At 47.9% G+C, this 27,992-nt stretch overlaps 1 protein-coding gene across 1 annotated transcript in view; it reads left to right on the top strand.

The window, feature by feature from the left end:
- The window catches only part of Dlg5 (discs large MAGUK scaffold protein 5), a 112,883-nt gene that overhangs the window by 46,895 nt on the left and 37,996 nt on the right, over nt 1-27,992 (top strand). The window contains exons 3-9 of the mRNA XM_028758520.1: nt 4,684-4,846; nt 6,290-6,433; nt 7,136-7,319; nt 19,746-20,005; nt 21,106-21,418; nt 25,669-25,853; nt 27,394-27,519. Of these exons, the coding sequence (XP_028614353.1) occupies nt 4,684-4,846; nt 6,290-6,433; nt 7,136-7,319; nt 19,746-20,005; nt 21,106-21,418; nt 25,669-25,853; nt 27,394-27,519 (1,375 nt within the window). The remainder of the gene's footprint in view (nt 1-4,683; nt 4,847-6,289; nt 6,434-7,135; nt 7,320-19,745; nt 20,006-21,105; nt 21,419-25,668; nt 25,854-27,393; nt 27,520-27,992) is intronic.

The raw sequence follows: 27,992 nt of genomic DNA, 5'->3' as shown, positions 1-27,992 counted from the left end.
CCTAGGAGTATTTCTCTATTTCTTTTTCCTAGGTGCCTGAGGGCTTACTTCAGGTTTTTGTTTTTCTTTTTGTCAGCATCATGATAGCCACAGTGTCCTTCTGCTGGAGGCCTCTTGGGGAACAGCTTTCATCAGCTCGGCACGTGGCTTCTCTGAGGACCCCCATCCTCGTTGTCAGCTGTGCTGCCTGCCGAGCTTCCCTCATGCACTGTTAGGCTCCTGACCCAATTCCGCACAAGTCTGTTTCTCATTTTGAGTAAATGAGGAGGAGACACTGTTCAGGAAGCCTTCAGCTCCCTGCAGATGGAAGCCGTGGGAGGATTCTCATGTACCAGAGATGGATCCCTGGCTTGTGGGAAGGACTGGTGCGGAGGGATTTCCTTGTGTTCCAGGGAAGGTTCCTGGAAAGGGTAATGAGGCTTCTCTTGGGGAGGCAGCCAAGTCAGCAGGGAGGCAGGGAATAGTCCCTGTGATCTCAGCGGTTCCTTCCCTGGACAGCCTTTAATTAATTAATTAATCTATCATAAGACAAGGCCTTATATAGCTCAGGCTGGCCTTGGACTCACTATAGGTTGACCTAGCAATTGGGATCCTTCTGACTTGTACACTATAGTACTAGGATCACGTGTGTGCTCCATAACACTGGTTTCTACAGTGCTAGAACTGAACCCAGGGCCTTGTGTGTGCTGGGCAAGTTCTCTACCAGTCAGCTATATCTCCACCCCCTGGACAGCCTTTTGTACCCCAGGGAAGCCCTTGACATTTTTGTATTTTTGACGTTATCGAGTCTTGTGGGGGCACCTTCTTCTCTTCCAGGAAGTGCCTATTAGGATCACTTGAGCGTGTTCACAAGGTCACACATGCAAGATAAGTGACACATCCGAACATAGAGAGACCTGAGAGAGGCCGAAGGAAGCTGACCTTCGGTCCCTGTGGAATATAACAAGAAAGGCATGGTTCTGGGGAAGGTGCAGTGTGTCCTGAAAAACAGACCCCAGTGGAGGATTCCAGAGCATTAGTGTATCTGGCCAGAGAGGCAGGAAGTGGCAAGGCTCCAGCTGCTGTGCTGGGGGCTCCCTACTTTTACTTTCTACAGGAAACAGGCCAGCAGGAGGCACCTGCATTTCACCCAGAGGGGATTCCTTTAGGCACAGTAAGTGTCTGATGCCAAAACTTTATAGCAGAACTGCAAGGAGGTGTGTGTGTGTGTGTGTGTGTGTGTGGTGTATGTGTGTGTGTGCTTGCTAGTTGCGTTCCCTTAGTCAGCCACTGTGGGTGGTATGCATTCTCTAGTACAGCTCAGGAGCTACAAGAAGCAGTTCCCCAGGAGAAGCACCAGGTCCTTCCTACCAGCTCTGGGTGGTCCTGGGATATCTGTAAGGCTGGTTCGGTGAGTCTGGTGCTCATGCTCCGTCCCTGCTTGGTATCACCTTCAGCAGCCAGGGCCTAGAGCCATCAGGTCACCTGGGTGTCTCCCCAGCTGACTGCTTTTGGCTAGTGCTAGTTTTCTACTTGGTTTCTGACATTACAGGCTCAAGGAATCTGAAGTCAAACCTGCAGCCTGCAGTGAATAAGCCTGAGGAAGTCCCAGGGTCACCTGGAGCATGCAATGAGGGATGAGGGAGACAGAAGCAGAGAGCCCACAGCCAGTCGTCTGCCCCACTGCTGCGCGTTGATCCTTCGCAGTGTATGGTGGCAGAGGAACTAGGGGCTTGCAGGGCAGAGAACGGATCTGTTTTACCCCTAGCTCACTACCACTGCCGCTCAATGCAACAGTGGCTGCATTTCCCACCGCTCACACTCACAGCATGTGGCTATTGTATCTGTAGTTCTGGGCCTGGTCTGGTGTTCCTCTTGCTACTGAGACATATGTATTCTTGTTGGAGAATACTCATTCCTGTAGGTTTGGGAGACTTTGGGTGACTATTGTGTGGTAGGGCTACAACATCCTTAGCCCATGCTTTCCAACTCTGGAAAGCATGGGAAAGATTAAAAAAAACAAAAAACAAAATGTATACATTTATGCATGAATACACGTGCACAGATATAGGTATTTGTGTAGACGCCAGAGGATAACCTTTGGTATGTTTCCTTCTACTTCATCTGAGGCAAGGTCTCACTGCCCTGGAGCTTTCCAGTTAGTCTAGACCAGCCAGCCCTAAGGACCCTCCATCTCTGCCTCTCCAGCACTGATATTACCTGTAGATGCTTGGCAGCTTTACATGGCATTTGAATCTCTACAAATTCAAACTCAGGTCCTCATGCTTGCTAAGAAAGCCGTGTCCTGGCTGCACCATCTTCCCGGGCCCTGAGACTATTTCACATGAAAGGTGTTGGAGAGAATTTTCCATACTATTCGGTTTACTTTAAAACTTCCTGGCTGAGCACATCTTGGGCTTTATCTTGAGGTCTCTGTTGGAAATTGCTGTAGTCATCAGAGCTCACTCAGAGAGGCTGCTTCTTGCTGGGGTCTCATATCTGACTGACCTTACCTTGTTATGTTCCCTGCGTGTTCCTGTGTTGGGTAGAGGTAATAGGGAAGACGGTGGGGTTGAAAGTGGAGTGTAGAGACGAGAGGAGTCTAGTCTCATTGGGAAGCAATACAATGTAGCTTAAGGCCCAGGTCTGAGCTGAGTCTGGGGCTAAGGGTAAGGACCCATGTGTTGCTGACTGTTTTGTGGTATCAGTTGCTCATGGATAATGCTAGGCTAACCCTGGTGGGCAGTTGGGGGACTAATGAGATGAGGATGGGGCATGGTACAGTATCAGACACCTTGGCTGCATTTCCTAGATGTCAGAACCCCCTTTGTGTCTGGGTGGCCAGCTGGCTCAGGTCCTCCCACTAAGTCCCTGAGACCAGATGCTGCTCCATTCACAAAGATGGATGCCTTAGTGGCCCTGGACTTGAGCCGAAGGCCTGGGGGGTTACTGGCCAGCCACTGGCCTTTAGTCCATGTTGCAAAACCAAAGAAGCTGGGTTCCGATGTCAGCCAAGAATGGTAGTACCAGCAAGAAGCAAAGGCAGGCAGGCCACAGGAGCTTTGCACCACCCCAGCCCCCACCCCTGCCTCTTTATATAAGAACCACAGTCCACAGTGGTGGGCAGATCTTCTCTAGCAGCTAATCCTTCCTGGAAGTGCTTCTTCAGACCCACTGAAAGGCATGGCTCTTAGTTTATTCCAGATTCAGTCAAGTTCATAGTCAATTCGGATGAACATATTTTAGGAGTATAGGTTCAGGGGCTTGGAGAATCTCCAGCTGGGATGCTAACATATGCCGGGATAAGAGCTGCGGCTTCCACCTCATACCATGACAAATTCAGTTTCCTTTGACCACATGGGACTCTCCGTCCTCCCCGGGGCCCCTGGAAGAGACAAGGCTCACTTTTCATTTAATTGACATTTGGTTTGTATGAACCATCAGATAACAAGGATCAGAAGGGGTTTGGTCAGGGCCTTACAGATAGATAGATGGTGAATGTCATGCTCTTTGAATGTCTGGTTCCACTGGGGAGACAAGTGCCACACCTCAGGGATGAGTCAGCCTCCCCACCCCCCCAACCCCCGCCCATGACATCCACAAAATGAGATGGGTGCTCTGAGCTCTTCTGACCCAACTCCGGATCTCCAAGACTTAGGTGAGGTATCAGGTGGACATGCTGATGGGGCTAACTGTAAAAGGCCCATGATCTAATTCTTATGGATGAAGTGTTTTATCTTTGGATTCTTAGAGATCTGTGTAGATCTGGTTAGAGATAGCAATGACTGTTGTCCTTCATAAAAATGTAAGGCATTTGTATGCTTCTGGTCCTGGGCACAGGTGATGAGGGCATGGTGTGGGTTAACCACAGATGCCTCAGAATTTACCTGCATACATAGGCTGTGAACTCTCGGCATCTTCCAAGCCAGCCTGCCTGGGTTGGGTTGGACAGGTCCAGAGGCAGTGGATCTGCGGTAGGGACTGAGTTGCATGTCTAGCCATGGTGAGAGAGGATGGGGACATGGCTTGTGGGTCCCAGCCAGCCTTGGGGCAGCTGCCCTGCTCCTTGGAGTATTCACTTTGCTCCAATATGCCATCTTCCTCAGGCCTCTGCTTGGGGCTCAGGGGCAGTCTGTCCTGCCTCCTTTGTCACGTGGGTGATTAGAGCATGTCCAGATATTCAGGGCAGGTAAGGATTAGTGCCATAAATGATTCTATCCTAGAGATGTGAAATCCAGGCTGGGGAGAGATGGGTATGCTCAGTGTCCTTGGTCAGGACCAGATGTCTAGACCAGCAGTTCTCAATGTGTGATCACAACCATCAGAAAACACATACTCCTGATGTTCTTAGGAACTGAGATACTGCTGATTAGCAAGATTACAGTTGTGAGGTAGCAGTAAATATAAATTTCTGATTGGGGGTTCTTAAGACCATAAGAAATATATGATTTTTTTCCAGTGGTCTAGACCCTGGTGTCAACTTCATCTGTGAAGAGAGCTTGAGGTGAGACCTACTTTTGCAGGAGTGGGTATCTCTGCAGCAGCTGGCAGGGCCTGGTCTCACTTGGTGCCTGCACTGAGTAATGGGAAGGCCTAGGGCTCATTACTGTTCGTGAGTAGCTGAGCAAGCTTTGATGTCAGAACAGTGCTGGCACCTTGGGAGTGTGCCTGAGTGCATGTCAACTTGTGCTTACCTACCCACAGGGACTACCGGGAAGGCACCATCCCCACCACCCCTCCTCACCGAGCAGCAGGCCAATGACAAGGTAGAGAACCTCTCCATTCAGCTGCGGCTGATGACCCGTGAGAGGAATGAGCTACGCAAGCGCCTGGCCTTCGCCACCCATGGAGCCACCTTTGATAAAAGGTAGTCATTGTCCCAACTCCCCAGTGACCACCTAGGCACCACTGGGTCACCTCAAGCTCCTTCTCCTTAGCTCCTTAGTTACTGGAGGTATCACTCCAGGGTTGTGTCCTGTGTCTTCGGGATATTACCCAGGTGTACTTGGGTTGGGGAGGTATTCTGTCTCTCTCCTCTCCTCTCCTCTCCTCTCCTCTCCTCTCCTCTCCTCTCCTCTCCTCTCCTCTCCTCTCCTCTCCTCCTTCTCCCTCTCTCTGTCTCTCTCTCTCTGTTATTGTCTTCTCCAAGTGAAAATAAGAGCCTATGACCTAAATCACACAAATCAGGGATTAAGGTGGGTCATGTGTGTTTCAATCATACATTTGAGGTAATCCAGATAAGCAGTAGCTTCTGTGATAGACCTGCTCTAGGAGTTTGTGATAGAGCATCTAGGTTAGCCTTCTTGCCATTGGGACTTGCCTCACAGGTGACTGCATGGTGGGTGCTCTCTGGCCCTGTCAGGCCTTCAGTTCTGAGGCAGTAAGCCTTGCTCTGTGTCTTCATCTTGCTGCATCCCACTGTTTGCATGTGTATGTGCTCATGGGCATGCACACATGAGCACGAAGGCCCCAAGCTGCTTCATTCTCTGAAGACCACAGCCTGCTGCATTGCTGGCCAGAGCTTTCTGTGGTTTGTAAACCCATATGCTGTTCTTGGCATATAGGTATCTTATAAAGGTACATTTTACCTGGAATTCTTTTGTTTTGGAGAAACTATTCTTGGGAGGTTTAGTATCTGTTCCCTTTGCAAAAGTGTTTGCTCAGCGGATATAGGGAGCCATGTACCAGCATTCCCCAGAGAGCCTATTGAAGTGCACGATGTAGGGTTCCCTTCTCTCCCTCCAGATCCCAGGAGTCAGGCTTCTGTGTCAGGGCCTGAGGATTTGCCTGTCTTTCCGTTTCCATGTGCCGTCAGTGCTGAGGCATTGGAGCTTCACTTGGAGCAGCCTGGCTCTTGGCCTGTGTGCTCACCTTGGCGCCATGTTGGAATCCTCTGGGGAGTTTATAAAGCCGGCCTGATGTTGAGTCTCCTCCCTAGAAATACTGATTATGTGTTCCAGGCACCCATGTTGTAATACGTACCTAGGGTGGACAATCCCTGTTCTGAACACAGGAGAAGCATTATACAGTTTCTGATGAGCCCAGACCTGTGGCACAAACTCCTGGGAACACAGAGAGCTAGTCTGTCCCTCTAGGCATACTGAGGGAACTCAAGAAGCCATGTTCCCTCCATGTGTACCCCTGTCTCTGCTGCCTGAAGCCAGGATAACAAGTTTCAAAAAGCATCAGGAGGGTACAGTACCTAGGAGCCAGGATGTGGCGTCCCCTGGGCTGGGTAGTCCAGTACACAGCCTGAGTTCCCGTGATCCTCCAGGCCTGTGTTCATGGGGTTCTTTGCTCCCGGGGCCAGACCCTACCACAGGCTGAATCCTGATTATGAGAGGCTAAAGATCCAGTGTGTGCGGGCCATGTCGGACCTGCAGAGCTTACAGAACCAGCACACCAACGCCCTGAAGCGGTGCGAGGAGGTGGCCAAGGAGACAGACTTCTATCAGTGAGTGTCCCAGCACTTGTGAAGTAGCCACCTTCTGTCCTTCTCCATTTGTGGATAGGAGAGTTCAGGGCTCTGGTTCTTCCACTTAGCAAGCGGCTCTCCTTCTTCAAGAGGATGTGTGCCTCTTGGACTAAGTTTTGCTAAGTATGAAAGAGACTGTTAGCCCCTCCCAACATTGTCTTACCAGTCTTAGAAGCTGCAGATTAAGAAGAGAGAGAGAGAGAGAGAGAGAGAGAGAGAGAGAGAGAGAGAGAGAGAGAGAGAGAGAGATTGATTTAAAATATGAGGTAGGGGTCAGCCCTCCCAAGACCTCTAGATCTCTGGCTTGGGGCTTTACTATAGTTTATTCATGGGACAAGCAGATCAGGTGTTTTCTCCTTGGGGCTCCTGACCTCCCCAGAAGGTGTTTGCCCTTTACCTGCCCTGTTGTACTAGGCTCCAGGACATATAGGCAGAGGTTGGGACTATCTCTTTTCCTTGGGGATATTTGTATCCCTTTTGGTGTTGGGATTTTCCGAATTGAGGTTGAATCTTTTTGGAGTTTCCTTGTTCTCTGGGTTTGGCCTCCCTCTGAGTGCTGCAGGCCTGGCTCCTATGGCCACTGTCTTGATCTCTTTGGGGACCTGGGGTTTGTGGTTCCTGGGGTTTGTGGGGGTGTGGGGGAGAAATTGGTCAGGGCTAAATGTTTCTGTGGGGTTTTAGCACCCTCCACAGCCGGCTCCTGAGTGACCAGACTCAGCTGAAGGATGACGTGGACATGCTGAGACGGGAGAACGGGAAGCTGCGGAGGGAGCGGAACCTGCTGCAGCAGTCCTGGGAGGACATGAAGAGGCTCAGGGAGGAGGACCAGAAGGAGATAGGAGACCTCCGGGCCCAGCAGCAGCAGGTAGGACTCCGAGTCTGCCGCCTCCCTGCCCATCCACCCGTTCTCTCATTCATCCACCTATCCAGCCACCCAAATAGTTTGCACCCAATTGCTCATTTGTGTGACCACTTACAAACATTTCTGGGAAGTCTGTTTCCTTTGAGGAACCTGAATATCGGCAAACAAACAGTCTTGCTCTGCAAGAAACCACAGTCCTATGAGGAAGACAGACTACTCACATAACCACAGTTACCTGCCATGACGGGTATTTCCGGGATAGTTCAGGCCCTGTGGTTCATTTGGTTTATAGGGGTCATGTGGCATCACAGGTGGAAAGCAGGCTGTAAGGAAGAGAGCCTGTGCAATGCCCGACGAGTGGTTTTGTTGTCATCATGTGGTCTTTCTTCCTTCTGTTCCCTGCATCTCAAGGTGGTCTTTTCACCTTGCTCAGCTCTCAGTTCCCATGGGCTGAGCAGCAGTCTGCCAGGCCTGTTTTCTGTGTGCTGTTGGCACGTTCTCCCATCCTGCAGCTTCCAGTCCGAAACTGACTGCTTGACCAGCCGTGTGGGAAGAAAGGCTTATGACAGACTCGGAGGAGGGGTGGGAGATTGGGAGATTTAAGCCTTCAAGGGAAAAGTTACTCCCCATAGTAAATTTAGTCTTTTAAGGGACAGATAGCAGAGACGTGGGGGCTCTCTTGAAAGAGCTGGTGTGTTTAGTGTCAACTCATCTGCTTGTCTGGCAAAATGTCCTTATTGCTTTCTGTTCACTTATGATTTTTAAATCTTATGAAACTACTTATAAAACTTATGAAATTACTATAAATTTGTAGGATGTTTACACATATGCTAGAGTAAACCCTATACCCACATCCAAGACAACATTTACCTATGATTGATACCTCATCACACCAAATACAAACAAGGATTTTTTACTCTATATCAGAGATTCAAATGTCAGCATCAACTGGTCACTACCATCTGAGTGTCAGACCCAGTCCAGCTATGCCAGCAACAAGAGTCCTTTTAAAGCACATATTAACTGTACAGCATATTGCTTTTCCTCTTGACATTTCTGTCTGTACAAATAACATTCCCTGAATATCTCCTGTACCCCTAGATCGTTTCTTATCTCCATTCCTCTTGCCTCATCTTTCTGGTCCTCTTAAGAATGTGGGTTTTTTTTTGGTAAGGGACCAGGTTCAGAATGAAGTGCTACACTGTAGCCTTCTTTGTCTGGTCTCTCTTGGTTCTTAAGGCTTCCTTGACTTTCATGACCTTGGTACTGTTGAAGGTTGCCGTCCAGCTGTCTTATCGGACACCCTTGTTTTGAGTCTGTCTGATCTTCAGGTTGACTCAGTCTGCCCAGCTCTGATGACTACGAGGAAAGCCTTGCTTTGTTCTTGAGTCCTGCTGAGTGGCCTGTGGCTAGGTTTTGGCCTATTTGTGGGTCTGTTCTCCTTGGTCACTCAAAAGCTGCTGTTCCCAGCTTCTCCACTGTGTGGCTTCTGCTTGTCTTTTCTTCTCCCCTCCCTCTCTCCTCTCTTTTACTCTGTGTTGTAGCCATATTCCTGCCACTATTGGACCCTCAGGCTTACTTCTCTTTACTTTTGACAAGTCTCCTTGGTATCTGGCTTACCAGCCATCCCAGGCTCGTTTTATAGTTTCTTTCTTGCCTCTAGTACCAGACATTTATCTTTCCAAAGAATCCTTTTCAATGGGGGGGTGGGTGGGTGGAGGGAATGATATCTAAAAGTATTATGAGTGTACATTTGCCATATACAGTGTCTCATCTCTCTAATTCCAGCTGAGGTAGGATATCTGGGGTTGCATGCACAGTGAGTTTCAGGTTCTCCTGTGATGTCATTCGTTAGAAACACGAACCAACCCCCCACCTCCCAAACAAAGCAAGATTTGAGTGCTTAGCGTGTGTGTCGGTATTGGGATGCCACTCTTCACAGAGTGTTGCAGTAGGATGGATGTCAGAAATAACTGAGTACAGATATACACACTGGATTGTGCAAGCACGTGCATGCATACTTGTGCACGTGCATACACACACACTCACATACATGAACACAGACACACACACACACACACACACACACACACACACACACACACACCCTACTTCCAGTTAGCCCACAATCATTCTCCTGACCTTCTTTTCACTTTTGTAACTCCCCTTTAAAACAGCAGCGAGAATTAATCGACTACAATCCAGTTCTAGCTAAATTGTTTTTGTTTGTTTTCAACATGGCCCAGGCTGCCTGAGAGCCTACCTTTCTCTTACTTTAGCTTCCAGGGTGCTGGGATTACAGGCTCAGGGGCCCATGTGCTGCACCTCCCGGCCATTAGTCTAAAGGTTCCCTGTGTATACTACCCCCTCCCTCTGTAGCCACCCTCTCCCACACCACACCCTTTTTGTTCTTTCTTGGTCCTGTGCTCCCACCCCATGGTTCTCCACCCCAGCAGGTTTAATTCCTCCTTGCCCTCAGGTGCAGTCTCTTGTCCTGTCTGTGTCACTGAATGGCTGCAAGATTCAGTTGTTCAAAAAATCAGAGGGACATAGCTTTATCTTTGTTTGTATATTTAAATTTTTTTGTGTATGAAATTAATGTGTTTTGTGAGAAATAGCAAAGGAGCAACTCTGTGGATGTTCTATACATATAAGGAAAACTTGTTTCTCTTTCATCGCACAGAGGTGACTCCCCGTGTGTTTCAGGTGTGTCACTGTGTCTGGAGAGCTATTCACATGTGATTCATCTCACAGCATAAAATCATGCTGAATAGCCGGGCAGTGGTGGCACATATCTTTAATCCAGCACTTGGGAGGCAGAGGCAGAGGCAGGCAGATTTCTGAGTTCGAGGCCAGCCTGGTCTACAGAGTGAGTTCCAGGATAGCCAGGGCTGCACAGAGAAACCCTGTCTCGAAAAACCAAAAAACCAAAAAACCAAAAAAAAAAAAAAAATCATGCTGAATAAAAAGTGTGCATTATTCTCTCTTAGGACAAATTCCCTTTCATAGGTGATGTTGAGTTCTGGAAAAGTATTGCAGTTGATTTAGCTGGCCTCCTATTGATTGATCCTGAGGCCATTTTCAGAATTTCCCACTATTTACTACCATATTCTGTTGAAGATGTGCTTCTATGGATTAATCGTTTTCTATCCAGTTCCTCTGTGGAGACCAGGGTAGGCTCAGTGCAGGGAGCTATGAAGTGCATCTGAAGTTGTCAGGAGGCTTTGTCTGGAGCCCTTCTTCTCAGGAACTTGGTCTTGTTTAGTCCAGTTTAGCTGTGCAGAGATTGTAACTTCCCTGTAGCATCAGTGAGTCTCCAGACAGAACAGGGCAAGAGCTGCAGAGCCTGGCTCAGTCTGAGAGCCTTGTAGACAGCAGGGAGGACCTACTACCTCCCCCTGCTGCAGAGAAGGGGCTGCAACAAGCCAGTCTTTTCCCTGGCTCTTCTGGGTTCAGGAGGGGTGTGTGTGTGTGTGTGTGTGTGTGTGTGTGTATTTATGTTTGGATAAGCACTCTGCCAACTGAGCGACACTCCTAGCCATTCTTTGAGAAGTTCTGATGTGGTTGTGCTTGTGACTGCATCTCTGTCAACTGGAAGTCCCACAGCCACGCTGAGGTGTGTGATTGGGACTGTGTCAGGGCAGCCCACTGGGTCTCATGATTGTGGTGGGGTGGACTCTTATTCCAAATGTGTTCACTCTGAGTTAAGAGCAACATCTTACAGGGTGGGCAGAAATGAGGACCCTCAGACATTGCTGGTGGTGTAAAATGGGGTAACCCTGTGAGAAGCCATTCACAATTCTTCAGAAGTTTGAACTGTAATGACCAGGTGACCCAGTCATTCCAGAACTGGAAGTAGGTGTTCATACAAAGCTAGGGGACATAAGCATTGGAGTAACATTGTTTGGAGCAGCCCTGAAATAGAAATAACCCAGATGTCTATAGTGGATGAACGAAAAAGTACAATGTGGTCCAGCCCTTCAGTGGGGTATTATTCCATGTGAAAAGAATACATTTGGCAAATTTTACTTATTAAAAAATTTTTTACTGGGCATGGTGGCCTATGAGTATAATTTCAGCACTTGGGAGATTGAGGCAAAAGGATTGTGAGTTCTAGGCTAGCCTGAGCAATGTAGTAAGATCCTGTGTCAAAATACATGATGATGATGATGGTGGTGGTGGTGATGATGATGGTGGTGGTGGTGATGATGGTGATAGTGGTGGTGGTGATTCAGGCACATTTTCACCCATTCTCTCCCCTCCCTTCCCTGCTCACCCCACATATGTCATAGGAAGGCCTTTCTTCTTCCTCCACTCCTGTGGCATTATTTGCTTCCTTTTCTTTTGGGACAGCTGTGGCCTTTGGTGGCCAGGCTTGTGTGTTGTACCTGGTCCTGGTCATGGATGCTCCCAGGTCAGGTTGATTAGACTGTGTTTTCAGCAAGTGCCAGCCGGGGACCCCGGCAACAGAGAAGGTTAGGCTGCCCGAGGGAGAGGCAGGAGAGGCAGCTGTGAGCTGCTGGGCCCCTGCTCTGCTCCACTGCCCTTCTCACCTTCACAGACACTGCCCAGGACTTGGGAAGGCTACCTCCAGAAGGAGCAGGTGATGTGGGATAGCCACAGGCTCGCTCCCTACTGGACCGAAAGGCGAAGGTCAGGCTCACTGGACAAGGCTAGTTTTGTTGCCAGGTTCCTCCCACGCCTTGTAAACCTGAAGAGGCCCTTGCAGGGTAAATGGTGCTGTTTGACTTGCATGTTTGCCGGAGGGATTTGTGGGGCCTCCAGTCCTCTGTATGACTTATCTCAGAGGAAATGAGGCCACCCCCAGTGAGAGGGGTGGGCCTGGGCCCCTGTCCCCTGAGAACTGCAGACAGGTGCCTTGTCCTGTGTATGTGAGCTGTGGGGGAGGGGGCGGAGAGCTGGCCCTTGTTCCATTTCCTTGGTGGGAAATGGGTCATCTTGTATCCTTCTGGGGTGTAGCAGGCATGCTGCGGAGCTCCTAGGTTGGAAAAACAAACTCCAGGGGCTTTTGTACCATCCTTCCTTTACTAAACCAATGCACAGTCCTTGGTTAAAAAGAGAACATTCTAAAAACAGCGATGAAGTCACCCCAAATTGAGTTTGGTCTTACTTTGCAGAAATAACCAACTTCTACCATGTGCACATGTCCTTGTGACATTTTTTTCCTATTTCATGTGTAACACACACATGAAGCTTCCTTTTCTCTCGCAAATTTGCCTTTGATTTTTTTACTCTGCAATGAATGTATCACGGGCCACTTTACACTCATTTTTTTTTTTCAACATCCAGACACCTGTACTATTTTACCGTTAGTGGTATCTGACCCCTATTCTGTGCGTGGACTATTTAAATAGTCAGAATTTCTGCCTTACTAATTCAGTTGACACGAGTGTATCCTTCAGTGTTTTGTGTATGTATCACATTTTTTATTACGACACTTATCTGTGTACTCGTTGGAGGGTGCTAGATGTGCTCATAGGACACAGGGCATGTGAGAATCGGAGGACAGCTTTTGGGAGTTGATTCTCTCCTCCCGCTGTGTGGGTTTCTGGAATTGAACTCAGATCAGGTCGCTAGGCTTCACAGCAATCAGGTGCCTTTACACACTGAGCCATTTGCTGGCCCTTGAGTGTATGTTAAAATGTTGATTGCTATAAAATATCTGTGTCAAGCAACATATTTTTAAAATCAGTTCTACCAGATCATTTCAGTTTCTACTCTATTTGCTCTGTGTCTAGTTTTTAAAATGTTCTTTTTTGATTCGTGAAAGTTGACCTTTTCCCCAGGGTATCCCAGATAATTTACTCTTTCATTAGTCTAGCTGGGAAGCCGAACATGTGTGGTGTGGTGTGTATGCGTATCTGTGTGGATACCTGTGTGTGTCTTTGTGTGTGTCTAGGTGTGGTGTGGTATGTATGTATATCTGTGTAGATACCTGTGTGTGTCTTTGTGTGTGTATGTGTGTGTACCGTGTGTGTATATGTGTGATGTGATATGTATGTGTATCTGTGTGGATACCTGTGTGTGTCTTTGTGTGTACTGTGTGTGTCTAGGTGTGGTGTGGTATGTATGTGTCTGTATATGTATGTGTATATGTGTGATATGGTATGTATGTGTATTTGTGTGTGTGTCTTTGTGTGTATGTGTGCATGTGTGTATCTCTGTATATGTGTGTGTGCACATGTGTATGTCTCTGTATATGTGTACATATGTGTGTGTGTGCGCATGTGAGTGTTTGCATGTGTGTGTGTGTATCTGTGTGTGTCTGTATGTGTGTATGTGAGTGTGTGTGTTGCTTGGTTTTAATTGTCAACCTGACACAACCTAGTATCACCTGTGGAGGGAGTCTAAGGAGGGATTGTCTGGATTAATTGGCCTGTGGGTGTGTCTGTATAGGATTGCCTCGATTGTTCACTGACCCAGTGTCTTAGTGTTCTGATGCTGTGAGGAGATGGGACCAAAAGAACTCTTATAAAGAATAACATGTAGTTGGGGCTTGCTTCAGTTCTAGAAGTTTAGTTCATTGTCCTCATGGCAGGCAGCATGGTGACATATAGGCAGATGTGGTGCTGTAAACGTTGAGAGTTCTACATCTGGATCCAGATCCACAGGCAGCAGAATGTGACCCTGGGCCTGGCTTGAGCATTTAAGATCTTAAAGCCCATCCCCAGTGACACTCTTCCTCCAACAAGGCCCCACCTACTCCAACAGCACCATTTCCCCTAATTTCTCTCTAGCAGTGCCACTCCCTAATGACCAATCATTCAAATATGTTAGCCTATGGGGTCCATTCCTCCCCACACCTCCACACCTAGCCTGCTGTGGGATGCACCATTGTCTGTGCTGGGTCCTGAACTGAGTAAGAATGAAGCAAGCTAGCTGAGAACAAGCAAAGAGAGCCCCCATGTTCACTTGCCCTCTGTTCTTGACTATGGATGTGGTCTTTCACGTTTCTACATTGACTTCTGTTCTATAGTAGACTGCAGCCTGGGATCATGAGCCAAATAAACCCGTTTCTTTCCTAAGTTGCTTTTGGCCAGGGTGGGTTGTTATTTTCTTTTATTTATCACAGCAACAGAAAAGTAAGCATGTCTCTGTGCATTTGTACCCTTCTACTAAGAACATAATCTTCTAATGATGAGCAGGAAATGCTCTAGACTGGCAGATAGCATCGTTTCCAGTTCTCGGGAATTCACATGACTGCAGCTCTCCCTAGTTTCTTTGAGGCTGTTGATGATAAAGTACAGGCTCGAGTCTGAGCCCTTGTAAGAGAAGTTGAGAAATGCTCAGGGCCTGGATGCCTCTTTGAAGGTCTGGATCCTGTCCTGTGGGAGCCAATGCCTCTCTAAGGCTGTAGTGAGGCAGAGGCTGGGGGAGGTACAGGGAGATGGAGCTGGGATTACTGCCAGCAAGATCTCTTGGCTCAGGGTTTTTATACCCAGGGAACCCCACTGTGCCCTGGAGGCAGCCATGGTGGAAACAGGACAGATCTGCCCTCTCTCACCAGTCTCTTGTGCCCTTACCAACTCACCACATTGACGGAGCTGTGCTGAGCAGCACAAAGGACACTTGGGTTGGCATCAGCAGTTGCCTAGGCCTGACCTGTGATATCAGGAATGAATGTATTCCGACAGCCTGGGTCACTCAGCATACTTGACTCTAAGCTCCTCAAAATTAGGGCGTTTGGGAAACTGGTTCTCAGCAGAAGGATGAGCTGTAGTGGTACAGACTCCAGAGTCTTGTGGACTGGGGAAGACAGTGCTGTAGCCAAGTTGGCTTCCTTGAAAATGAGGGTTTCTTAATGAAAGCTGAAGAGCCTGTGTTCTTACTGCTGCCCTCTTGTGGGCAACTCAGACTATGCAACTCTGAGACACAGGAGTATTGGAAAGCTAGATTTAGGAAATCAGTCTTTGTTGTTGTTTGCTTGTTTGTTTGTTTTTCTACATAGAGTTTCTCTATGTAACAGCCCTGGCTGTCCTGGAACTCACTTTGTAGATCACACCAGCCTCAAACTCACAAAGATCCCTTTCCCTCGTGGATTAAAGGTGTGTGCCACCACACCCAACTATGAAGTCAGTCTTAAATGGAGTGTTTGAGGTATTTGTTCAACACAGCAATGTGTTGCAGAAGCCAGACCCTCTGCAGACACAGGAGCATGGGGAATTCCGTCCCTGTGGGATGGTCCTCAGTAGTGGCACTGTGTGCTCCTGGATACTTCAGGTATCCTGAGTTCTGCATCTTTGTGCCCAGTCTCCACTGGTCAGTGGTTTGTGGGAGGAGGAGGAGGAGGAGGAGGAGGAGGAGGAGGAGGAGGAGAAGGAGAAGAAGAAGAAGAAGAAGAAGAAGAAGAAGAAGAAGAAGAAGAAGAAGAAAAAGAAGAAGAAATTCTATGTCCATCTCAAGTTATGAAAAGAAATATATATTTAAAAGAGTTAAAGGGTTTAAATGGAGAAAGTAAAAAAATGCTTTTTAGACGTCATAACAAGAGGATATTGTTATGATCTCAAGGTAGGAAGGAGAGGCTTTCTTAATACAACTGAAGCACAGATTACAAAGGGCATCCTCTTGGAGTTTGCAAAGAGTGAGACACCACAAGCCACATATGCAGAGGATCATCGTGATAAATACACCCAGGAAAGGCAGCTGAAATTTAAAACTAGCTCCTGGAGGGCTGATGCAGCTTGGGCATACAGTTCTTACTCAGTATAAGAGAGGTCCTGACTTAGAAATCAAAGGAAAGGAAAAGAAACCAAAGGTTAGAAATGGGAATTCCTAGAAGACAAAGATAGATAATTCATAAACACAGAAAAGATGCCAGTCCTGCTTGAAGTCAGGAATAGAAATTTAAAACTGAAGGACCAGGGCTCAAGAGATGGCTTAGCAATTAAGAGCACTTGCTGCTTTTGCAGAGGACCAGGGTTCAATTCCCAGGACCCACATGATATCTCACAAGCATCTGTAATTCCAATTCTCGGGGATCTGATGCCCTCTTCAGGTTTCCAGAGGTAATTATGCAGGCAGAACATTCATACACATAAAAATAAATCTTAAAAAATTTAAATGAAGAACTACTTATTAGCTAGTGGGTCTGACAATACCTTAAAAATGTGAGTATTGTATACACTAGCTCAGAGGTGAGTGGTAACATAGGTGACCATTGACTGCGGAATACAGTGTGGACTGTTTATAGACAGTGAAATGTTCTCAAGCCTGAGAAAGGCGAGAAATCCACCCTTGCCTCAACAGGCATGGTTTTTCAGCTAAATGATATAAGGTAGGAACCCTCTTTAAAAAAACTTTTTAAAACCCTTTTTAAAAACACAGAAAAAAGACATTTATTCTTTTAAAAAATTTATGTATGTATGTGCGTCTGCATGAGTTTGTATGCTTGATATGTATAGGTGCCAAGAGAGGGCCTCAGGTACTCTGGAACTGGAGTTACAGGGGTTGTGAGCCACATGACTCTTTGTGGCCCACCCCCCCTTTCTGGAACAGGACTCAGGTTCTCTGTGAGAACAGCAAGTGAGCTTCACTATTGACTCGTCTCTCCAGGCCAAGTTTTCGTTTTTGCGACAGGGTCTCCTATGACACAGGCTGTGGATGGCCATGAACTCCTGACATTCCTGCTTCTGTTTCTCAAGTGCTAGGATTACAGGCTTTGTGCCACCAGGACAGAAGCTACAGCTTCTCTCTCTGTCACAGCTGCTGTTCCTCTCCCTTCCCTCCTCCCTCCTCCTAAGGAGAATTTTAGTGTCCGAATGGCTCCCAGTTTGTGTGTGCATGTCTCAGTGTATGTTTGAGAGTAAAGTGTTTCCACAATACAGTGAAGTTTTTACCTTCTATGTTGTAAATAACTTTTGTATTTCAATCACACTATTTCCTTTTGAAAGGAATAGTTTTTGGAAAGAACAGGAAAGAAAGCTAGGGGTCATAGGACATGCTATAATCCAAGAATTCAGTAAGTTGAAACAGGGAAACTGGAATATGTTCAGTACCTAGGCTCTATACATTATAACAAATAGAGGAAAAATGAAAGATGCAGAGAGGTGGGTGAAGCTGGCTTCTGACAGCCTTTCAACTTGCAGCCCTGGCTTCTGAGCCTGGGTGGGGGAGAGAGAACAGAGTGTATATATAGGGGGAGGGGGACAGAGAGAACACAGAGACAGACAGAAATCAGTGGTCTCTGTGATTATATTTTCTAAAAAATATTTAGTTTTTATTTCTGTGTATGTGTGCACGTGGATATGTCTATGGGTGTCCACAGAGGCCAGAAGAGGGTATTGGATCCCTGGTAGCTGGAGTTACAGACATCTGTGGTACTGGGAACTAAACCCAGATCTTCTTTCTACAAGAGCCTTGAATGTTCTTAACCTCAGAGCCATCTCTCAAGCTCCCTGATTTTTTCAAAGATTTGTTTTTATTTTATGTGTATGAGTGTTTTTGCCTTCATGTATGTACATATACCATATATATGTAGTACCTATGGAGACCAGAAAAGGGTGTTGGAACTGGAGCTACAGACAGTTCTGAATTAGCATGTGTGTGCTGGGAACTGAACCTGGGTCTTCTGCAAGAGCAGCAAGTGCTCTTAATCACAGAGCTATTTCTCCATCTCAATTCTGACTTTTGAATCACTTGTCCCTTCTGAGTAGATGTTCTGCCTGTCTCTGGAGGAAGTGTCCCACAGTTCAAGGTTGTGACTGTCTGAACCGCAAAGATGGTGTTGATAACTCAGGGCCCACATGGTGAACAAGGTTGTTTCTGGGCTGGAGGAGCTGCAGGGGCTAAGCCAGCCTTTCCAGTTTTGTCCTGTTATTTGAGAAATAAGGAAGCAAACCCACAGAGGTGGTGAGTCACCAAAGGCTAAAGATCTTTGAGTGGTGCTCAACAGGCAACCCCTGAAACACCCAGTCTTCTCAGGTTTGCGAGTGTTTTGTTTTGTTTTGCTTTGTTTTGTTTTCTCTTCTTACACAGCACCTCTGGTGAAGCTGAGCTCCTGTAATTCACAGTAGGATGGGTTCTTGTGCTCATATTCTCTGTTTTTCTGGTTGGGGTTGTTTGGTTGGTTTCGTGTTTTGTTTTCTGGTTATTGTTTTTGAGACGGTGTTTGGCTACACAGTCATGGCCAGCATATTTGCTGTGTAGCTCAGTCCGGTCTCAAACTTAGATACTGCTGCAGCCTCAGCCTGCTTGAGTACTGGGATGACAGGCATGTTCTACCATGTTCTCTAGACTCCTGCAGTCTGCTGTATCCTCAGGATTCAGCCTCCCCCCTGAGCCTTGGGCTTGGGCATGCTGCTGTAAGCCTCTGTGTATGCTGGGTCTACCTAGTCTGTATCCTCTTCTCGCTGATCCTTGCATAGCACTGTGTGTCTGCCCTATAGCCTTTTCACTTGCATCCTTACCTTTGGCTATATCTGTGCTTTTTGGCCAATTTTTTGTCTTTGTTATCTTCACTTAGAAATCACTTTCTTAGAAAGCCATCCCCAGTGGTAGCCTCCCTTACAACCTTCTTCCTCTTTGACTCTGTGATGCTCAGAAGCATCCTCCTGTACATGGTACTCTCTTTTTTCCATTTTCCTGAAAGTCAATGTTAACATAGGAAGATATTGTTCTTGTTCCATAGGTGGGTTCATTTCCCCCAGTGCTGCCCCTGAGATTAACAGACCATAAGACACAGTTGCTTCCTCTCCTGTTTCATACTGACAATGCCTAGAACAATATTGGATATTTTATGCTCTCATTTTTGAAAGTCTGTAATGCCATCTCTGAGGTCCTGTGACTTGCTAAGACTCAAAAGCAAGACTCAATATATAATGGTTCCCACTGGCTAAAATTGTAGCCATAGGACACATGGCAAAATCAACACAGGGAAGAAAAAAGGACACGTAAGTTCAGGGGAAATCAGGTCCAAGTTTCCCATGTCATTTGCCAGGGGAGTCACGCCAGATTCATTTGATCCTCAATATGGAGGTGTGCACAGTGGACAGGCAGTATCTAGATTTTCCTGGGTGCTGGTCGCAGTTCCTTTCTGCTTAGTAGGGAACAAAGTTGCAGACTTCTTATGGGCTGGTCTCACCTTGACAACAGCTCACCATCACCATAAGGTTCCACAGACCTTTCCAAACATACGCTCCGGCTGGCCACTATAGCCTTCCTGTGCATAGAATGTTTTGCCTCGTAGGACTTGGGACTTCTCTGTAACACAAACATTTGAGAAGGAATGAATCTAAATGGATCAGCCCCCTGTGAGTGCAGCACTAGACACACGCACGCACACACGCACGCACGCACACACACTCCACCACCCTCTGAGGGCTGAGATGAACTCTTGCTTCCTTAGAAGAAGGGAGATACCTGCTCTGCCCACCTTGTTCCTCAGTAATCACGTGTGGTTGGGGTCCTCAGGTGCTGAAGCACAATGGCTCGTCAGAGATCCTCAACAAGCTGTATGACACGGCCATGGACAAGCTGGAGGTAGTCAAGAGGGACTACGATGCTCTGCGGAAGAGGTACAGCGAGACGGTGGCCGTGCACAACTCGGACCTGAGCCGCCTGGAGCAGCTTGGGGAGGAGAACCAGCGCCTGCAAAAGCAGACGGAGATGTTGACCCAGCAGAGGGACACGGCCATCCAGTTACAGCACCAGTGTGCTCTCTCTCTCAGGAGGTAGGAGCCCAGGCTGACCCCAGGGCAGTGTATGTTGGGGGTAGTAAGTTGGGTTCTCTTTGTCTGAGGCTCTTGTCCTTTGTGGGCTTCCTGTCATCTACAAAACTTCCGGGAGAGAAACACCTCAGAACACTGTGCTCCCGTCAATGACAATGTTGTGTTTAATACTGAACTAGCCTTGAGATTATCTCCTTTCATCCCATGTGAGCATCCTGCGGTGTCCCGAGCACCCTGACTCTTAGATTTCCCTATAAACCTCTTTCTCCATAGTGGCCATGCACCTTGCAAATGGGAAAGGTAGTTATTCTGGGCAGTATGTCCCTTGAAATTTCATTTTTATTAGGAACTGTTGGTTTTAGATATGTGAGTCCCACCCTGGATAGTATTGCAAGCAGCACATTTCTGCCATGTGTGGGCTCTCGGTGTGGTGTTCATTCATTTCCTGTGAAGAGTCTCTGGATATAAGTAGATTTACAAATTACCAGATTGACCCCAGACTGGTGTTTCTGCTGCAGGATTCAGGGGATGTGGCTTTTGTTGTTTGGTGCCAGAGCTCCTGAAAGACTGGTGTTCTCAGGCACACAGCTCTGGAAATGCTCTAGTGTGACAGGCTGTATCTTGCATATTACCTGGGTGCAAGGTGCCTTCTAGATAGGAGGTCTGAGCTAGCCACATGACCTTGTTCAGGTGCCCATGTTGCAAGGCTATATTAGATCTATCTATAATATAAAATGAGGTGATTGTTATTAATAAGCCATCATAAGGCCACATTTGTCTTTCCTGTGCTGTGACTCTGGCTGTGTGTGTGTGTGTTTTCCCCCAAAGTAATGTAGCCTCATTATAGGAGAAATGTGCTGTTCTTTCTAGTAGAGTAAAGAGCATGTAGTCCTCAGTTCAACTTCTGGCATTTGTTAAAGGCTGAGAAACATTCCAGGCCCAGGGCACTAGTACTCCGTGACCATTCTCTCTGGGGGTGAGAATGACCTCAGTCAAAATTTCATGCTTGACTGTCTCGAACAGCGGGGCTGGTGCTGGGGGTAGCAGCCTCACAGCTGACATGGCAGGTCCCCGCCCCTCCCACCTCACATTTTCCTCCCCAGGTTTGAGACAATCCACCATGAGCTGAGTAAGGCCACAGCCCAGAACAAGGACCTACAGTGGGAGATGGAGCTGCTACAATCTGAGCTCACAGAACTGAGGAGCAAGCAGGTGAAAACCGCCAAGGAGTCGGAGAAGTACAAGGAGGAGCGTGATGCTGTGTACAGCGAGTACAAGCTCATCATGAGCGAGCGCGACCAGGTCATCTCGGAGCTGGACAAGCTGCAGACAGAGGTAGAGCTGGCCGAGTCCAAACTCAAGAGCAGCACATCCGAGAAGAAGGCAGCCAGCGAGGAGATGGAGGCCCTGCGGCAGGTAGGCAGTGGTCCAGCAGCAAAGGTGGCCACAGAGTGCTTGAGGGCTGGATGAGAAGGTCTGAGCGCCAGGGGCTTCTCTTCACAGACTGGGTAGTGAGATAACCATTTGGGTCTTTGCGGAGCTTAGGCTCGGCATTGACATTAGTCTGGAGACCAGAGGAGAAATGGGTCAGAATGTCTAGCCATTGTCCTGGATACAGGAATATATCAGAGGATATGCACATGGTGAAAGGTGCCAGGTTACAAGGCTATATTGTGTCTATCTATAAAATGATAGAAATAGTAAGTCATCACAAGGCCGTGTTTGTCTCGCCTGTGCTGTGACACTACTTTGGTTTGTTTGTTTCAAAATAACATGGCTTGATTATAGGAGGAATGTACTGTTCTTTCTGGTCACATGGAGAGCATCTTGAATTGTCTCGGATTGACTCTGTGAACAAGGTCCCAAGACCCTCTAGAGTTCTTAGCTGCATAGAACTGATAGCCTCGTGGGTTCAGGAGAATACCCTCAGGGCCTTTGTCCAGCAGCCATTTGTGTACTCAAAGGAGCGTCTGATCTTTCTCTCAGGACACTCTTAAGTTCCTGAGTACACAGCTTTCTGCTGACTTAGGCCTTATTCTAAAGCCTTGCTCTCTGGGATAGTCCCTCAAGAGCTAGAGACTGAGGTATTCAGTAGCAGTAGGACTGAGCCTTTTAGCTTAACTCCCGTGTACCTTTCTGCCTGGCCAGCTGTACCTCACTACTGACGAATGTCCTTTCTGGTACAGGTGTGTTCTGCTGGGATGCAGATGACAGGCATGGAGATTACCGTCTGCCCTTTGGTCATACTGTGGCTTTGAAAAGAGTCTCTAGACTTAGGAATACTAGATTATTCCCCTACCCCTGTCAGAGCTGTTCTTGATTCATGCTTCTATGCTTCTCGTTTTCTGTGAAGGTCTGTTAGGATACGGGTGAGCAAAGTGGTGTGTGAGAAGTGGAAGCAAGTTCAGGAAGATTGGCATGGTCACTCTACAGAGATCACCCTGTACCAGGCATGAGGCAGGGTGGGTGGTATGGGGGCATGGACAGCCAGGCTACCAGTCTCGTTTTCTTTCTGTTACTGTGATAAACACCATGGCCCCAAACAACTTGTTGAAGAAAGGGTTGGTTTCATCTTACAGGTGTTAGTCTTCATTGTGGGAAGTTGGAGCAGGAGCTCCAGCAGAACAGGAGCTTAGTGGAGCCCTTGAGAAATGCTGTTTGCTGGCTTGTTCCCAGGCTCACGTACAGGTCAGGACCACCTGCCTGGATGGCACTGTTCAGCGTGAGCTGCACCCTTCAGTAGCAATTAGCAATCAAGGAAATGTCCCAAGGGGTTGGGAAAATGGTTTGGCACTTAGAGCACTGGCTTCCAGAGGACCCAGCACCCACATGGCAGCTTACAGCTATCTATAACTCCAATTGTAAGGCTTCTAGTGTTCTCTTCTGGCTCTGTGGGCACAAGGCACACATGCAGTGCACATACACATATGCAGGCAAATACACACACACACACACACAGACACACACACACACACAAGCATACATACACATACAGCAAAAAAAAAAAGTAAATCTAAAAAATAATTTTAAAAATAAAATGTCTCATAGACATGCCCACAGGCCAATCTGATGGAGGCAATTTTTCGATTGTGTGTTTTCCTCTTTCCATGTGTGTCAAGTTGACAGCCAAGATTAGTCACCCCACTAGTGGCCTTTCTACCTGCAATGGCTCCTTCTGTACCCAGGTAGAGGTGGGGCACTGGAGAGTGAGAGGGACTGAGGCTGAACTAGAGTCTGAGCCCCCTCCATCACGTGACCTCTCATCTCTCTTTTCTGCCTCTGTGTCGTAGTCTGCAAACCGGATATATATGATAGTCATATCTGTCCTTGAGGGATGGTTTTCAAGTGACACAAGCAGAAATCACAGTTAGCAATTGTGACTTCACAGAGTTGGGATGACAGGAATCTATTTTATTATTGCCCATTTAGGATGAGCACACGCCCATGTAACTGTTTGTATAGGTAACATGGGTTAATAATGACAGTTCCAGACAGAGGGGTTGGTGTTCCCAAGACCATTGAGGTGAAGGCCACTGCCAAGAGGAGCATGTAGTACAACAGTGTGTGTGTGTGTGTGTGTGTGTGTGTGTGTGTGTGTGTGTTGGGAACAGGGCCTTGCTTGCAATATCATCTGCTTTACCTGTCTTGCCCAACTTTGATGAAATTTTAGGAAAGAGAACCTTTTATATAAAGGAACCGTCTTCCTTCCTTCCTTCCTTCCTTCCTTCCTTCCTTCCTTCCTTCCTTCCTTCCTTCCTTCCTTTTTTCCTTCCTTCTACCCCTGGCTAGCCTGGAACCTGGAACAACCAGGCTACCCTTGAGCTCACAGAGATCTGCCTGCCTCTGCTTCCTTAGTGCAAGTGCTGGGATTGTAGGTGTTCACTACCATGCCAATCCTCAAAGGAACTTTCAATAAGTCAATTTAATGCACTAGAGTTTGGTAAACGCCCTAGATAGCCCAATCTGATCCTTTTTGTGTCCTAGTATCTAAGTATATTCTTATTGCAAACAGGGCGGGAGAGGGGAGATATGACTATCAAGTCAGAAAACCACAGTGACAAGTCAGGAAACAAAACAAAACAAACAGAAAACGCTTTGGACAATGACCAAATTGGTCACCAGACTAGAAAGGTCATGGAATGTTGTGTGCCTATAAGGTGAGCTTGTGATAAGACAGCAAGCCTGCTCCATGGGACTTTTCAGATTTCTGAGGCTGTGATCATGTACACAGAGAAGTATGAAGAGCACCCAGGACCCCCTGGTGCTGGCCTCCAGCAGCGAGCATCGTTAATGTGGAGGCTTGACGTCTGAGCCTCAGCCTTCAGCCCTTGGTACTCAGCACTCAGGCAGTCAGGCATGCCCTTTAGTCTGGAGTCAGTCCTCTGAGGCAATGCAGGGGGTGCTGGCTGAGTGACAGGTGGCTTGTCAGCTGAGGCAGGAATCTTTTCCAGGCATTGTTCTGAGTCAGCAAGCAGCAGGGGAGATCCCCTGGCTTCATTCCTACCTGTTGCCACCAGAGTTGACATACTCAACCTCTCTGCACGCTGTTCTAGGTTCATACCCCAAATTAACACTAGCCAAGAGGAAGCCAGACCTGTACTTCTTAGGTGTGATGTGGTTCTAGGGAATGATTGTTTGATCACCTGTTTGGGGTTAGCTGGGTAGGCCTTCTGGTTCATCTGGTTTCCTGATCATAGAGTGTCTTCATGGAGATTCCTTTTGTGAGGTTCTCCCAGGTCTTGCTTGCTCCTCTAAGTGGAACACTGTGCCATAGAAGGGCTATCTGCAGTACCAAGGCTGGCAATGCCTTTCTACAGCCTCTGGCTGCAGTTATGTCTTCACGAGGAGCACAGCTTGGCTGTGCAGTCAATGGTGCTTTAGAGGGAAGGTGTCCAAAAAGAACCAACACTGTCTGACCTGGAAGCCATATTTTCTGCCACACACCCTCTCCCTGGGACCTTGGTTGGGCAGTGTACCTTTTGGGGAGTGGAGTGCAGCCCTTGGGTCTTCTTAGTTGCCCCTTTTCAGGTGAGGAGCTTCTGAAACAGCCCATATTGTCCCAAACACAGATTTCAGCAGCACCTGGGGCCTCAGAACTATTAAGGATGGCCATGTGAGACCTCAGGCTGAGTTCCTGGCGGCTGGGAACTGGTGTAGAGGTCAGAGCGAGGGTGACTGGTGAGAGTGGTCTCTCAGCAAGAGGAGGAGCGTGAGAACGTCACTGCCATATTCCTGCAGTGTGTCATCACCAAAATCGAGGGCTTCAGCAGAGAGCAGTCAGTTGGCCTGTCTTGGCTCTCTAGTTCCACAGCTACTTTTAATCTCCCTCCCCCATCTCACTAAAGTGTCTGAGGAGCAGTGTTTTTAGGGTAATTTGTTTCAGTAGCTAGGAATTTTGAGGAGCCCAGTGGGACTCAAAGAGAGGCAGACATGGATGAGAGCTACTCCATTCTCCAGCATAGTTCTCTCTGCATGAGCCTCCTATGCTCAGTGAGGCTAGCATCCTTAATAGAGGGGAGAGCCCTTCAGGGAGACAAATGCTGGAGGGTTTCAGCTGCAAGTGCCTGGGCTTAATGTTCCCCTTGAGCTCCAGCCCCACCTCTGAGCTGGTAAGCTCTGCAATTCGGAAGTGTGGGTAACCCCTTTCACTGACCTCTTTCCCTTAGATCAAAGACACGGTGACCATGGATGCTGGAAGAGCCAACAAAGAAGTGGAAATCCTCCGTAAGCAGTGTAAGGCATTGTGCCAGGAGCTGAAGGAAGCCCTCCAGGAAGCAGATGTGGCCAAGTGCCGGCGGGACTGGGCCTTTCAGGAGCGGGACAAGATTGTGGCAGAGCGTGACAGTATCCGGTAAGGGTGCTCTTGGGCGGACATGATCCTGTGTTTCTCTTGAGCACTGAGGTCTGTGGACAGGGTCACACTCACTGGCCATTTGTCCAGAGAAGGAGACAGGGACTGTGGTTCCTCCTTTCTCTCCCTCAACTGATTCTCACCTCACCTCTTGACTTTAGAGATTTCTATTGTATTTCCTTCCTGATTCACTTCTAGACATCTTGAGTGTGAACTGTGTTCAGGTCAAAGCCACTTTTGTCTTTAGAAGCCACTTTTGTCTTTAGAAGCCACTTTTGTGAAATGTGTTTTTTTTTTTCCTCTCTGTTGCTAGACATCCACTGTGTCAGCATCTTTGGTTCCCGAGCAGCAAGAGCTCAGAGGAGGCTTCTGTGTATCTATACCTAGGAGGGGCTCTAGGTCAGAGGGCAGGACAGTACATGGAAGTGACATCCAGGTCCTCAGGCTGTCATGGGACATGCAGGCCACTCAGAGTGGAAGGAAGTCTCCCAGGCCCATTTGAGCTAGAACTTGTAGCTTGAGTGCAGTTTCCTCAGCAGGGAAGGAAGTATGAACATTGCGGATGGAAAGGGTGGTGCCTGGGTGCCTTCTCTGTAGATTTGGGGGTGGCCAGGTCTTGGTCTGGAGAATCACAAGGAATAGGGTGACAGTGTCCTTGAGTTTCAGTTCTGAGGGTCTTGAATGGAAGCAAAGGAGTGTGGGTAAGATCCTGTCCCGGGTCAGAACCAGAGATGGTGGGAAAGGTACAGTAAGATGGTCATTGAGGGATTCTGGAACACCTCTCAGACTATAAGAGTGGCAGGCTTGTGCCTTAGCAGGGAGGCTCAGGAGACGAAGATAGATGTTAAAAATACTTGGTGTGTGGTATAGGAGGAACATTAAGGTCTTCTGGGTGCTTTCTGCTTGCTCTGGCTCTGGTTTGCTCTTCCTCCTGAGCTGGACTATGATCAAGGCAGTGAAGGTTGTAGGCTGTGGAGGCATGGGGACCAGCTGCAGGGCACATTATTTTAGAGATGGCCAAGCACAGGCCCTCCTGATGTAGGCGTGTGTATCCTGTCTAGTAGATGAAATGGTTTGGGTCCCCCACCCCCGGGGTCCCATCAGGTTTCCCCATTGCACCCAAACAGAGCCACTGAGACAGAGAGCTGAGTCCTGGCTAAGTGTCTCTCAGCCTGGTAGTGACATAGGTAGAAAGCCCTGTGTATCATCAGTTAAAGAACTTATGACTGTTGGAGCGCAGAAGCTCACCAAGTAGGCTGGGGTTTTACTGCAAAGTTGAGCCCCTCTGCTGCCACGGAACTCCTGCTAGAAAAGTGACTGTGTGCAGCGTGGTCCTCATTCCCCAGGCAGTGGGTACTGAGGCCTGACTGGTGTCTCTGGTTACATAGTGGGCTGGTCTGGGTGGGGTCATGCACTCCTTTTGTGCTTGCTTTGTTTAGACTGAAACTCAGAGGTAGGGGTGGACAGATGGTAAGTTACAGACCACAAGCCCTTCATTCTTGCCTTTCACAGTAACCTTGACCTCTGTTTTTTCTACCAGGACCCTGTGTGACAACCTGAGGCGAGAGCGAGATCGAGCCGTGAGTGAGCTGGCAGAAGCCCTTCGTAGCCTGGATGACACTCGGAAGCAGAAGAATGACGTCAGCCGTGAACTTAAGGAACTCAAGTAGGCTTGGGTGTTACCTGTTGGGCTGGGCTTCTGTCTAGACTATCCCCTCTCCCTTTTGGTGGGGCGTCCTTGAGTGCACTGAGTACAGACTTGTCAGTGTCCCTTCAGTCTGCCTCACTGTGCTAGGCTATGGAATGGGTTTGAATATTGGTAGTCCACAGAAGATGACACCAGCCCATTGATAAGCTTATAGAGACAGGGCAAGCACCTAATGCCAAGGCACATGGGAAGGAATACATTTGAGGTGGATATGCCTGCATCATTTATAGTTCACTTATTTCCTTTATTCACTCAACTAGAAGTGTACTGAGCATCTTTCCTGGCCCAGGAGAGACACAAAGCAAACAGCACTAGTCAAGCACACCATACTGCTGTAGTCATGGTACTCAGAGTGCATAGGGAGAAAGAGACAGAGAGAGAGAGAGAGAGAGAGAGAGAGAGAGAGAGAGAGAGAGAGAGAGAGAGAGAGA

Source organism: Grammomys surdaster, unplaced genomic scaffold (assembly GCF_004785775.1).
Source record: "Grammomys surdaster isolate TR1022 unplaced genomic scaffold, NIH_TR_1.0 126198, whole genome shotgun sequence".
Taxonomy (NCBI): domain Eukaryota; kingdom Metazoa; phylum Chordata; class Mammalia; order Rodentia; family Muridae; genus Grammomys; species Grammomys surdaster.
The sequence above is the reverse complement of the archived record's forward strand: the minus strand, read 5'-3'. Positions and strand labels throughout refer to the sequence as shown.